At 42.9% G+C, this 13540-nt stretch overlaps 2 protein-coding genes and 1 pseudogene across 2 annotated transcripts; 2 read left to right on the top strand and 1 right to left on the bottom strand.

Moving 5' to 3' along the window:
* The first annotated feature begins 1678 nt into the window (after nt 1-1678).
* LOC121967994 (L-type lectin-domain containing receptor kinase IX.1-like) lies at nt 1679-3765 on the top strand. Its single transcript, XM_042518522.1, has one exon. It carries the CDS (start codon nt 1703-1705, stop codon nt 3695-3697), a length of 1995 nt encoding a protein of 664 aa, XP_042374456.1. The 5' UTR covers nt 1679-1702; the 3' UTR covers nt 3698-3765.
* A 3204-nt stretch (nt 3766-6969) lies between these two features.
* On the top strand, nt 6970-7473 carry LOC121967940 (agglutinin-2-like). Its single transcript, XM_042518478.1, has one exon. The coding sequence runs from the start codon at nt 6970-6972 to the stop codon at nt 7471-7473; it is 504 nt and encodes a 167-aa protein (XP_042374412.1).
* A 3727-nt stretch (nt 7474-11200) lies between these two features.
* On the bottom strand, nt 11201-13202 carry LOC121967939 (annotated as a pseudogene).
* Between the last annotated feature and the right edge of the window lie 338 nt (nt 13203-13540).

The following is a 13540-nucleotide window of genomic DNA, read 5'->3' as shown; positions in this document are numbered from 1 at the left end:
ACCTTCTCGCTAGTTGCGTCTCATGCTCCCCGAGCAGTCTTCCGCTCCGACTTCTAGTCCCTCAGAACCACCGCACACTTTCTTCTCGTCCGCCGGTGTATTCTTTCACAGCGCCTCGTCACTCGGACGCACCGCGTACAGTCCTTCTCGCTAGCTGCGTCTTCCGCTCGAATCCTTATGCTCCTAAGCTCCTGCACACTTAAACACAAGGTTAAAAACACACAGGACTTAACTTGTTGATCAGACTAAAACAACCTTGGGGTTCCAACAGATGTGTGAGTATCTGATTAACTATGAAACAGTCTTACAATTTTTTTTTCGGTTTACACCGAGTTTAAGGCTTGGTCTCACTCCCTGTACACTTGGTAAACTAGGGAAGCATAGTCGCTCTGGAGTCAGTGGTCACGCTCACGAGAAGTTTGATCGCGGATAGGCGCCCAATTGAAATTGAATTATACTTTATGGATTTCATTAGAGGTGTAAATAAACCAAGCGGCTCATGGGCTTTTCGAACTTCGATTCGATAAAAGCATCCGAGTTGGTATGTGGTGGGATGCTTGCCACATGAGGTCGCGGGATCGAAACTCAGGGTAGTCGGGGCGTAAATCCCCGGTCCCTGTGCAACTCACCCCACCTGCCACATGCTAGCTCAGGATGCTGTGATTTACCTCCCTCGTGATGGCCTTGGGTCGGGTGCGGCGGGGGCGCTGGGGGCGAGCGATTTCACCTTTTTGCCACATATAAACAAATATATTAAATTTATTATAAATTTTAATCAGAATATTATAATTTTTTTAAAATATAGAATTTAAATTTTTAATAAATATTTAAATTTATAATTTATATTTATTAAGTTCGTTTATACCCGATAAACGTTAAAATAAACTCGGGAGTCATGAATATATTTGTTAAATAAAATTTAAGCATGACTCGATTATAAATAAAATAAACTCAAATATTTAAAAATTTGATTCTACTCGATTAGATTACACCCCTAAGTTTCACCATCAAACTTTTATCATCTGCACTGTGTCCTAAGGACTGAAGCGTTTTATGGTTGCACCTTAGTCGACAATCTCGCTGGTATTATTCACATGAAATGAAACTTCTGTTTATGAGGCTAACCTCGCTGGATGAAAATCAAATTAAAATTATATCAATTAAATTTTTTTCGCATACCATCTTTATCCTTTCGAGCATTGACTCATTCCTATTCTTCACGCTAGTTCAGATTTATTTATGATAGTTCATAGAAATATATATATATATATATAAATAAAATGAAAGTTGACTATGTTATTTGAAAAACAGCCAAGGGATTAGGTAACTTCCGCTGTCAGAGAAAAGTCAAAGTAATTTAGTCAAATCATTTTAAAAACATTGGCTCATTCCTTCTTCTCCATGGCATCGGCATCGCCTGGCACAGATCTTATTAAATTGTAACCTTCTTATGTTGTCATTAATCGGGAAGAAGGTTCATCTTTTGGGCATTTTAAATCTTAAGGTGCCTTTTATACCCTTTCAAATTTCGAATGCGCCTTTGGTTAAGGATAAAAAAAATAAGATCTTTTGTTTTTGGTGTGCCTTTTAGACCCTTTCAAATTTTCCATGGCATCGACATCGGCCTCGCTTGGCACAGATCTTACTTATTAAATTGCAACTTTCATATGTTGTCATTCATCACTTCTCCTCCTCTGCAAAGATGCTTCGGTCTGCAAGGATTTTGATCTCCAGTGCTACGTTCGTGATATGTTTCTTCGTTGGCGTTCCTTCCTCAAGCTCTCTCTCCTTCAACTTCTCTACCTTCCCAAACGATGTCTTTGTGTCGGATATCCTTCTCCAAGGCGATGCCTTTAAGCGCGATGGCAGCATCGAGCTCACCAACATCTTAGGCGGAACGAACACCTACAATACGGCCAACTTCAATAAGGGCAGAGCGAGCTACTGGAAGGAACTTTTCCTCCTTTGGGATGCGCAAACCAAGCAGCTATCAGATTTCACCACCCGTTTTGTCTTCGAGATCAGGCGTCAGGTGCCGACGTCTCTCGTCGATGGCCTCGCTTTCTTCATGTCGGCGCCGATGTTCCATGTTCCCGACGATTCCTATGGCGGCAAACTGGGCCTCTTTACTAATAATTCTCAGCTTCCCCCATCGCCAACGGTGGCGATCGAGTTCGACACATTTTCAAATCCGGAGTTTAATGACCCGGATAGACCCCACATCGGAATCGACATCAACTCAGTGAACTCGACGGTGACGGCAAGTTGGAGTAATTTTTCGGAAAATGCGACCTGGACCTCGTGGGTTACTTACAATTCCACCACTCATAATTTAAGTGTTTTCCTAGCTAGCGGAGATAACCAGGAGCTCAGCGATGCAGTTCTGATCCTCAATTACAACATCGAGTTGAGCACAGTGCTGCCGGAAAAAGTAGAAATTGGCTTCTCGGCGGCCACCGGTGATGGCAATGAAGAAAATACTATACACTCATGGTCGTTCCACTCGACTCTGCAGCCAAGAAAGAAGTTCAAGATGGCTGTTATTGCCATTTCCACCGCCGGGGCAGTAGTCTTAATCCTGGTGGCTGCTTTGGGCTCGCTTTCGTTCCTTAAACGAAGGCGTAGGACGAACGGAAAAGACGAAGAAGCCGATTGGATCATGGATGAAGCCATGGATAATGAGTTTGAAAGAGGAAGAGGACCGAAGAGGTTCCCTTACCAGGAGCTTGCCCGCGCCACCGGGGATTTCTCCGACGAGGGCAAGCTTGGCGAAGGAGGGTTCGGGTCGGTCTACAGAGGCGTGTTGAAAGAGCCCGAGCTTGAAGTCGCCATCAAAAGGGTCTCCAAGGGCTCAAAACAGGGGAGAAAGGAGTACATGTCGGAGGTCAAGATCATCAGCCGGCTGCGCCACCGCAACTTGGTGCAGCTCGTAGGCTGGTGCCATGACCGCCAGGAACTCCTCCTCGTCTACGAGCTGGTTCCCAATGGATGCCTCGATTCCTACCTCCATGGCAGCTCCGCGATGACTTTGGAATGGGGAGTGCGGCTCAGGGTGACGCTGGGCTTGGCCTCGGCTCTGCTTTATCTCCACGAGGACTGGGGGCAGTGCGTGGTGCACCGGGACGTCAAGCCGAGCAACGTCATGCTGGACTCGGCGTTCAATGCCAAGCTCGGAGACTTCGGGCTCGCGAGACTCCTCGACCACGATGGCGGAGCACAGACGACGACGGTGTTGGCCGGCACGAGAGGGTACATGGCGCCGGAGTACATTTTCACCGGCAAGGCAAGTAAAGAATCGGACGTCTATAGCTTCGGGGTAGTGGCGCTAGAGATAGCATCTGGTAGAAAGCCGTTATTGGTAGCGATGAATGGCATGGCCGAACTGGTTCAATTGGTTTGGGAGCTTTACGGGAAAAAGATGATTCTTGAAGTGGCAGATGCGAGGCTACAGGGTGAGTTTGATTGGAGACAAATGGAATGCTTGCTGGTTGTGGGGTTATGGTGCGCTCATCCTGATCCAAAGGCGCGGCCGTCCATGAAACAAGTTATCAGTGCGCTCAACTTTGAGGCTCCGTTGCCGGAGCTTCCTCCAGCGATGCCGGTGCCTACCTATAGTCCCACGTTGCTGAGGCTGTCTTCGGATGCTCAAATGAATTCTATAAATGATACTAGGTTTAGCCTTTCAGGAGGAAGATGATTCTTGAGGCGGTAGATGTGAGGCTACATGATGAATTTGATCCGAGACGAATGGAATGCTCGATGGTGGTTGGGTTATGATGTTCATCCTTGTGAGCTTCTTTCCCTGATTTTAAATTCTTATTTTCGCTCCATTTCACATTCTAACATAGGAAATACAAACGATCAGTACTACGAATTGAAAATTTTGATACAAAAGCTTAGTACCACGAATTGGAAATAAATCGAAATGAAGTATAAAGATATAAAATCATAAATTAATTGTGATAGAACTTGAAAAATCTAAACCGTATAGATTCTAAACTGTATTATAACACGATTTGGATTTATTTTTTGTCTTAACTTAGAATTATGAGTAGGATTTCTTTTCTTTCTTGATAAGTTAGGAATTGAGATCTATATATTAAGAATTATTTTATTCTTCGGATATTAGGGTCTAGAGTCAACTATGGTGCTTGTTGTCAATTTCGGCTCAGTTAGCAATGCTTCCTCCAGCTATGCTAGTGCTTATCCATGGTGTTTATTGTCAATTTTGATTGGGCATGTCAGATTGACATATCTCACAAAATAATTTAAATAGATTAGATTGAAATTTTATCAATCTATTTTGAGATGGGTCTAGAAGGGCCGACTAGTTTGGGCCCGCAACTCGCACAGATCAGCCCGCGACTCTCACGAATTAAGAAACACATGTAAATCAAATTTTCTGTCAATTTATTATCTTTCTTTATTACAATCTTAAAATAAAAATAATACTTTCAATAAACACGAGTGCTCGCTATTTATATTTAAAATATATATTTTTGGAATACATTTGATTGAGATTATCTTATGGAAAATATATTTAGATGGAAATTGATGTTATCTTGGAAGTAAACCTTTCTGAAGTAAAGCCTTTAAGGTATGAACCTTTTTTATTGTTTTTTTAATTTTTAATAGCGTTGATCTCGTTTAACCTGTAATCTGTCTTAGATTTGATTAGATTAAGGATTTACTAATTAGCTAAGATAACCGATCTATCTATTCTGGTGGCAAAAGACGAATACGTTCGTCCCCAGCGTTCTCATCAACTCGTCCCAAGATCAACATGGAGACAGATCTATCTATCCTACCAAATAACTGGTCTGCCACAAATCGATTCGTGGCAAGATGGAGCAATCCATCTGACATCTCTAGTTATCAAGACGGCCTTGATACTCAACTGAATTATATAAATCATACGAGCATTTTCTTTCACTTCCAGTGCATTTCCCTGGAGTAGAATGGGAAGCAACTGGAAGCAACATTGGTATACTCTAAAAATGCTATTTTTTGGCCCTCGGGTAATAATGTGGTGACAGAGCCTTTTTGTTTTTGTTTTTATTTTTGTTTAGACATGAGTGCTAGTTTCAACGGATTAATAGATGCATATTTCTTAATAACTAGTTGATCTAAAAATATTAATTTAATAGATAAGTGAACAATTTTAATGCGATCATACTGTTCATTCTAAAATTAATCGACCTAAATTAAATTTTTAGTGTCAACTAAAAAAATTATTTTTTAAATAAATCTACTTTATGATTTATAAGACAATAGTTTTTTTAAATAAATTTACTTTATGATTTATAAGACAATAAGAACGAACAACATATCTAAAGATCCCGATCGAGCCTTGGTAAATTAATGAATAAATTTTTTAATGATTGGTTGATCTAGAACATTTGACTGATGGATATTCATTATAAGTATTTTTCAATTTACTTTAATAATTAATAGAAAATTTTCATAGCACTAATCAATTTCATAATTAGTTAGTGTAAGCTGAGTATTTAATTTCAATTAAAAAATTTTTAAATCGCTTTAATTAAATTAATAACAACAATATTAATGAAGAAAAGAGAAATTATGTTTCGCAACTTGTTGCAAAAATAAGAGTTCACATCCTCCGTATCTAGTCTTTTTTCTTTTTTTCCGTATGTACATTAATCCACCAAGTTCATGGGTCAATATATACACAACTAAGCGATGGCTAGGGCGATAAACAAGTTGAGCGGAGTTAAGTTTTAAAATGTTTAAACTTGTTTGATAAGGTAATTAAGTCGATCCGAGCCGAGCTTAAAATGAACCAAGCTTTTGAAATGAGTATTCAAGCTTGACTTGGTTTATTTTTTATAAGCTTAAGTTTGTTTGAAGCTTGACTTGAGCTTGATTCATTTAAATGTTTTCAAACTCTCAATTCAAACTTGGCTTAAGCTTGGTTCGATCTTGACTTGAGCTTGGTTCATTTATATGTTATCAAGCTTTCAATTCAAGCTTGTTTGATTGTTTGAAACTTTTAGTTGTTTGATTGGTTATTGAATTTGATAATTTAAATTTATTTATTTATTTTATTTTATTATTTATTTAGCATATTGAAAAAAATTTTATTAATGATTATGGTTCGTGAACATTATTCACGAACGTTGTTCACGAACGTTGTTCACGAACGTTAACAAGCTAAACACATATGTGTTCAAGCTTGTTTGTTTAGCTTATCGAACTGTTCAAGATTGTTTGTTTAATTAATCTTATGTATATTGAACGAACATAGATAATCTCTTACCAAGTCGAACACCAAATTTGTTCACGAATGTTTGATTCATTTATAGCCCTAGCAATGACTATCACTGCTAATGAATGCCCCTATGATTATGGTTTACAGTATGATATTCAGATTGTCATCTAGGTATTTACAGTTTGAACCCCATCTATGTCATATTTGTAGGAATTTTTTCTCCAAATGAGGGGCGCACTCAAAGGATATTGGGCTTCTAGACTGACCGCTGTGTGCATTTCTCGATTATCCTGATGGTCATAAAAAATTTCGATAGGACTGAATCGATCACTTCTAAAAATAATAAATAAAATTAACTAGGATTATCAATGTTTTTTTATCACTACTACTGAGTACTTAACATATCAAATATTATAATCAACAGGTGAGAAATTAAGTATTAATCCACGCGAGGTGATCTACATATCATACAGTATACATAGTTAAAAATTGATGAGTGAATATTTGATTAACTATGAAAGAGTCTTACAATTGTTTTTCGGTTTACACCGAGTTTAATTAAGGCTTGGCCTCACTCCCCATACACTTGGTAAACTAGGGAAGCATAGTTGCTCTAGAGATTATAATAAATAAGTGGTGGTATCCTCTATTTTCATCGATGAGACCCTATAATACTAGGAGTTTCATCGCCGATAGGGAGAGACGACCGTCGATGCCGGATCCACCCGTCTGCAAAGATGTATAGGTCAAGGATTTTGATCTCCAGTGCTACGTTCGTGATATGTTTCTCAGCTGGTGTTCCTTCCTCAACCTCTCCCTTCTTCAACTTCTCTACCTTCCCAAACGATGTCTTTGTGTCCGATATCATTCTTCAAGGCAATGCATTTAACCGCAATGGTGGCATCGAGCTCACCAAGTACACCTTAAGCGGAATGGCCACTAGGAGTGCGGGCAGAGCGAGCTACAAGGAGCTTTTCCTCCTTTGGGATGCGCAAACCAAGCAGCTGTCAGATTTCACCATCCGTTTTGTCTTCGACATCAGGCCTCAGTGGCAGAATTTTACAGGCGATGGCCTCGCTTTCTTCTTGTCGGCGCCGATGTACACTGTTCCCAACAATTCCTTTGGTGGAAGCCTGGGCCTCTTTACTTGGCCGTCTCATCTTCCCATATCGCCAGAGAACACAGCGGTGGTGGTCGAGTTCGATACATTCCCGAATGTTAAGATCCTTAATGACCTGTGATTTTGTCCGGAGTCTGAGTCGGATGAAGGCCAGATGAAGTGTCGTTAGCGTTGACGGGGAAGAGACTGTGATGCTGTGGTCGCACGGGCTTCAAAGAACGGACCCCCACATGACCCGGAAGAACTGTTGGGTTTGCGCCGACGGTATCAGACCTCTGTACGCACTCATACAAGCACACGGAACGTTAAAGACCAAGAATAAGGGAAAAAGTCCTCGGAACAGTCCCTCCGACACTCAAGTCAGGTACTTTTTCTCCAGAAGAACAATGTACGAAGAAAGAAGAAAAGTAGACAAGTGTGCGAGTGAGCGTACCTGCGCAAGGGAGAGAACACCCCTTTTTATATGACAATACATATCTTTTGAAGACTGATCCCTGTAAGAGGATGTCGGGTGTCAGGACTTGTCGAGTGGTGGAGGACACGTGACTTTTTCCTATAGACTGGAGGAAGGTTCTACATGCAGATAATCCCAACTGCTGGAATATTTCTTGACATACAGCAGATATTCTCTAACAGGTAGTTATGATTCCTTGACCTGTTGTCGCGTAGTGCCTTCTATCCTGCCCGGGTGCATTTGAAACAATCCTGGTTGGTCTGTTGGGTGCTGATGAACAGACAAGTCAGGCCCCTTCTACCGGCCTTTATGATTCCGACCCCACCGAGAGTGATAAGTTTGCTCACGCGCGTAGTCCAGCTTGACAACCCCTGATCGGTAAAGCCATGTCGGGTTAGATTCTGATCGCGCTTCCTGCCGCAGCCCTGGTTTCCCAACCGATAGACCCCTCTCTGGCTTCATACCCCGGATGGCCTCGGGTGGTCCAACTCCATATACCGGCTGTCACATCTCCTTATCTTCTGCATGCCACGTCCCTTGACTTTTGACTATCACGTCTCATTCACTTTTGACTGTCATGTCCTCTTGACTTTTGACTGTCATGTCCCCTTGACTTCTGACTACCATGTCCTCTTGACTTCTGACTGCCACGTCCTCTTGACCTATGACTGTCACATTCTCTTAACTTCTAACTGCCACGTGCTCTTGACTTCTAACTGCCACATCCCCTTGACCAGGCCCTACTACTATGCACCGTATCACAAGTCTCCTCCCCAAATCTAGTCGAAAGAGGCTCGGGTCCGACTGACTATACCAGAATTCGGTTTCACTTGGCCTCGCTATTACGACGTTAACTACTTCTCCCTTTCCCCAGGCCCTTGGGAATTTACCATGCTCTCAGATGCTGCACCATTTCCCAGATGTTTGTGTTGCTGCATCAATCCCCAGATCTTGGGATGCACACCGTGTCCTTGAATGCGATACCATTTCCTATATGTCGTTGCCTGCCCCGAGGATGACCCTTTACTTCTATCTCTTTAAGAAGAGTTGACCTCTCTCATACCCTTATGCTTTCCTTGTACTCCTTCATGCAATGGAATCCAAAGTGGAGCCTGATGAAATATTATCTTTACACCAACAACTCACTCATCTGACTCAGTTACTTGCCCAAAAGGATGATGCCTTATTGGAGATGACACAGAGTAGGGACCTTCAGTTTTCCCTACATCGAGAGATAGAAGAACTTTGGCTAGCCGCTAAGTCCCGAACTAGAGTTGAGGCGGCCTTGAAACACAAGGCTCATGAAGATTTGGAGAGCCAGACTCACTTTATCGTCTATTTGAAGATAAAACATGATGACTCTCCGACCCTTCTCCAAGAAGAAAGTTGGATAAAAGATGAAATTATCGCCCAGCAACATCGTTCCATTCAATGTATCAAGATAGAACTGATCCAGGTACGAGCCCAGTTGGAGCAAGCAGGTCCCTGCTAATTGAAAGGGAAGTTGACACTACTTGCACTCCTAGTGTGATAATATGCATTTTGAAGAATGCCTTCAGAACTTTATCAAATAAATGTAAATCAGGCTATGTTGTGGGTCTTTGTTCATGTTTTTCTCTTGTGTTTCCTTCTTTTCTTTGGCACTTCTCCTTTTGTGTGATCCCTTGAATTGCTGAATATGAAAATATGCTTACTAGTAGTTTACGTTGAGGCAAGAGTCATAAAACCTAATCGAGAGGTCGCTAATCGTGAGAGCATGCTCACTTATAACTTGCATTGGGGCGAGAGTCTGGAGGCGTGAGAGCAAGCTCACTTATAACTCGCACTGGGGCGAGAGTTTGGAATTCTGACCGAGAGGTCGTTGGTCGTGAGAGCATGCTCACTTATAACTCGCACTTATTTTCGTTGCATACTTATTTTCAAAACAAAAGAAATTAGAGTTTTCAAAACTACGTGATTCATCCCTCCCCTCTCACGTGCGCTACGGTACTGCACCATGTTCCAAACCAGATGTCATGCGGGGTGATCTTGAATGAAGTTGCGGGAGGCCTGGAGTAGCTCAAGGTGACCAAATGTGGATGCCCGCAGAGCGGCTCGGAGTAGGCCAGGATGACCAGATACTCGCGGGGAAGCTCGAAGCAGATTAGGGTGACCAGGATGCTCGGGGGAGGCTCGGAGCAAATTAGGGTGACCAGGATGCTCGAGGGAGGCTCGGAGCAGATCAGGGTGACCGGATGCTTACGGGGGATGCGAATGCTTGCGGGGAGACCCGGAGTAGATTGAGGTAAGGCTCAGAGTAAGTCAGGGTGACTGGATATTCGCAAGGAGGCCGGAAAAAATCAAGGTGACCGAATGTTCACGGGGAGGTACAAAGCAGGTCAAGAGTGACCAGATGCTTGCAGGAAGGTCCGAGCCATAAGAGTAATTGTGTTCCTTCGTTTGAGAGGATGATTGTTGGGATACAATAAAAGTCCCACATTGGAAAAATATTGAAAAAAATCATGGATTTAAAAGAATGTAAGATATCTCTATTGACATGAAGGTCTTTTGGGAAGAGTTCAAAAGCAAAATTATGAGAGTCTGAGTCCAAAGTGGGCAATATCATATAATTGTGAAGATATGTGGATATCCTTTGATCGCAACATTTATTTTGGTCTTGACTTGTCAGTCACATAAGCGTTGCAAGTGCTACAATCATGCCAATGCTAGATCTGTAAGCTTGAAGACAACCAACTTTATCTTCATTCATTCCAGAACTTGCTTATAATTGAAGATTTTGAGATCTCCATATCGATCCTCTCGATCATATGCCTCACAATCTTCATGAATTCGCACCATCTCCTTTATGCGTTGGGATAAATCTGAAACTTGCCTCTATAAATCACATCAGATTAAATCTATGACTTATTTATGTAAATCCTCAATCACGTTTTGGGTGCAACAATGCGAGGCTTGCTCAGTTGGAACTTGCTTGGCACGGCCACAAGCATCACGACAACAACCTTCCATTAGATCTATCGCTTAGATCCGTCACTTGGCTTTCTCAATTGGATACTAACAACTCTAATATCAATTGATGCTAGACTGTAATTACCCTGTATATTTGATGAGAAGAATTTGATGAGAATTCAACTACTAAATATATATATGATCTTAATTCCTATTAAATCCCACCCCAAAAAGACTCCTAATAAAAAAAAATGACAATTCTAAAATCCTTAAACAAATTAAAAATATAAAAAATAAAAATTAATCAAAAATACTACCAAAAACATTCAAAATAATAAAAATAAAATCTAAAAATCACAAAGTTAATAAAAATATATAGATCCTGCATCCCAAAACAACCTCGACCAACGGCCATCTTGTAGCCTCACATTTGCCGCCTCAGGAATCATCTTCCTCCCGTGAGGCTAAACCTAGTGTCATTTATAGAATTCATTTGAGCATCCAAAGACAGCACCAACAAGGTGGGACGATAGGTAGGCACTGGCATCGCTGGAGGAAGCTCCGGCAACGGAGCCTCAAAGTTGAGTGCACTGATAGCTTGTCTCATGGACGGCCGTGCCTTTGGATCAGGATGAGCGCACCATAACCCCACAATCATCATGCATTCCATTTGTCTCCGATCAAATTCATCCTGTAACCTCGCATCTGCCGATTCAAGAATCATTTTCCTCCCGTAAAGCTCCCAAACAATCGAATCAGTTCGGCCATGCCATTCATCTCTACCGTTAATGGCTTTTTACCCGATGCTATCTCTAGTACGACGACCCCGAAGCTATAGACGTCCGATTCTTTACTTGCCTTGCCAGTGAAAATGTACTCCGGCGCCATGTACCCTCTCGTGCCGGCCAACATCGTCGTCGTCTGTGTCCCGCCATCGTGGTCGAGGAGTCTCGCGAGCCCGAAGTCCCCGAGCTTGGCATTGAACGCCGAATCCAGCATGACGTTGCTCGGCTTGACGTCACGGTGCACCACGCACTGCTCCCACTCCTCGTGGAGATAAAGCAGAGCCGAGGCCAAGCCCAGCGTCACCCTGAGCCGCACTCCCCATTCCAAGGTCTTCGCGGAGCCGCCATGGAGGTAGGAATTGAGGCTTCCATTGGGAACCAACTCGTAGACGAGGAGGAGTTCCTGGCGGTCGTGGCACCAGCCTACGAGCTGCACCAAGTTGCGGTGGCGCAGCTGGCTGATGATCTTGACCTCCGACATGTACTCCTTCCTCCCCTGTTTCGAGCCCTTGGAGACCTTTTTGATGGCGACTTCAAGCTTGGGCTCTTTCAACACGCCTCTGTAGACTGACCCGAACCCTCCTTCGCCAAGCTTGCCCTCCTCGGAGAAATCCCCGGTGGCGCGAGCAAGTTCGGCGTAAGGGAACCTCTTCGGTCCTCTCCCTATTTCAAACTCATTATCCATGGCTTCATCCATGATCCAATCGGCGTCTTCGTCTTTTCCGTTCGTCCTACGCCTTCGTTTAAGTAACCATAGCGAGCCCGAAGCAGCCGCCAGGATTAAGACTACTGCTCCGGCGATGGAAATGGCAATAACCGCCATCTTGAACTTCTTTCCTAGCTGCAGAGTCGGCTGCAGAGTCGAGTGGAACGACCATGAGAGTATAGTATGCGCTTCAACGGCAACACCGGTGGCTGCCGAGAAGCCAATTTCTACTTTTTCCGGCAGCCTAGTGCTCAAATCGATGGTGTAGTTGAGGATAGAGCTGCATCGCTGAGCTCCAGCTGGTTATCTCCGCTAGATAAGAAAACACTTAAAGTATAAGTGGTCGAATTGTAAGTGACCCACGAGGTCGTCTTTTCGGTAAAATTGCTCCAACTTGCCGTCACCGTCGAGTTCACTGAGTTGATGTCGATTCCGACGTGCTTTCCATCCGGATCATTGGTCTCAGGATTTGGAAACGTGTCGAACTCGACCGCCACCGTTGTGTTCCCCGGTGATTTTGGAAGATGAGGTGACCAAGTAAAGAGTCCTAAGTTGTAACCGAAGGAATCGATGGGAACAGTGAACATCGGCGCCGACAAGAAGAAAGCGAGTCCATCGCCGGTAAAAGTCTGCCCCTGTGGCCTGATGTCGAAGACAAAACGGGTGGTGAAATCTGATAGCTGCTTGGTTTGCGCGTCCCAAAGGAAGAAAAGTTCCTTCTTGTAGCTCGCTCTGCCCACACTGTTGGTGGCCGTTCCGTTTAAGGCGTCGTTGGTGAGCTCGATGCCACCATCGCGGTTGGCCTCCGCATCGCCTTGGAGAAGGATTTCGGAGCCAAATGCATCGTTTGGGAAGGTAGAGAAGTCGAAGGAGAGAGAGCTTGAGGAAGGAACGTCAGCTAAGAAACATATCACGAATGTAGCACTGGAGATCAAAATTCTTGCAGACCGAAGCATCTTTGCAGACCCAAAGATTTGCAGAGGAGGAGAAGTGATGAATAACAATAAACGGAGGTTGCCATTTAAATAAATATGTGCCAAGTGATGCCTTGGAGAAGAACAAGAATATATTGAGTCAATGTTTTGACTATAAATTCCTTTGACTCTCTCTGATAGCGTAATTTAACGAACCCCTGGCTAAGTTTTTCCATTAATTACGATAAGTGACTTTCATTTTTTTTTTTAGCCGACCGCCGGCAATTGATTGTTATATAAATAATTAATGACATCAGTCGATTTTTAAATTATTAGATATACGTCGGGAAGATGCGAAAGAGATCAAATTTAGTGAGACT

The sequence above is a fragment of the Zingiber officinale genome, chromosome 3B (genome assembly GCF_018446385.1).
Source record: "Zingiber officinale cultivar Zhangliang chromosome 3B, Zo_v1.1, whole genome shotgun sequence".
Classification (NCBI taxonomy): Eukaryota; Viridiplantae; Streptophyta; class Magnoliopsida; order Zingiberales; family Zingiberaceae; genus Zingiber; species Zingiber officinale.
Note: the sequence above shows the minus strand (reverse complement) of the source record. Positions and strands in the feature narration are given on the sequence as shown.

Bases quoted from the DNA above. Each gene is read 5' to 3' on its own strand.
- LOC121967940 (XM_042518478.1), top strand. From the start codon at position 6,970: ATGTATAGGTCAAGGATTTTGATCTCCAGTGCTACGTTCGTGATATGT.
- LOC121967994 (XM_042518522.1), top strand. From the start codon at position 1,703: ATGCTTCGGTCTGCAAGGATTTTGATCTCCAGTGCTACGTTCGTGATA.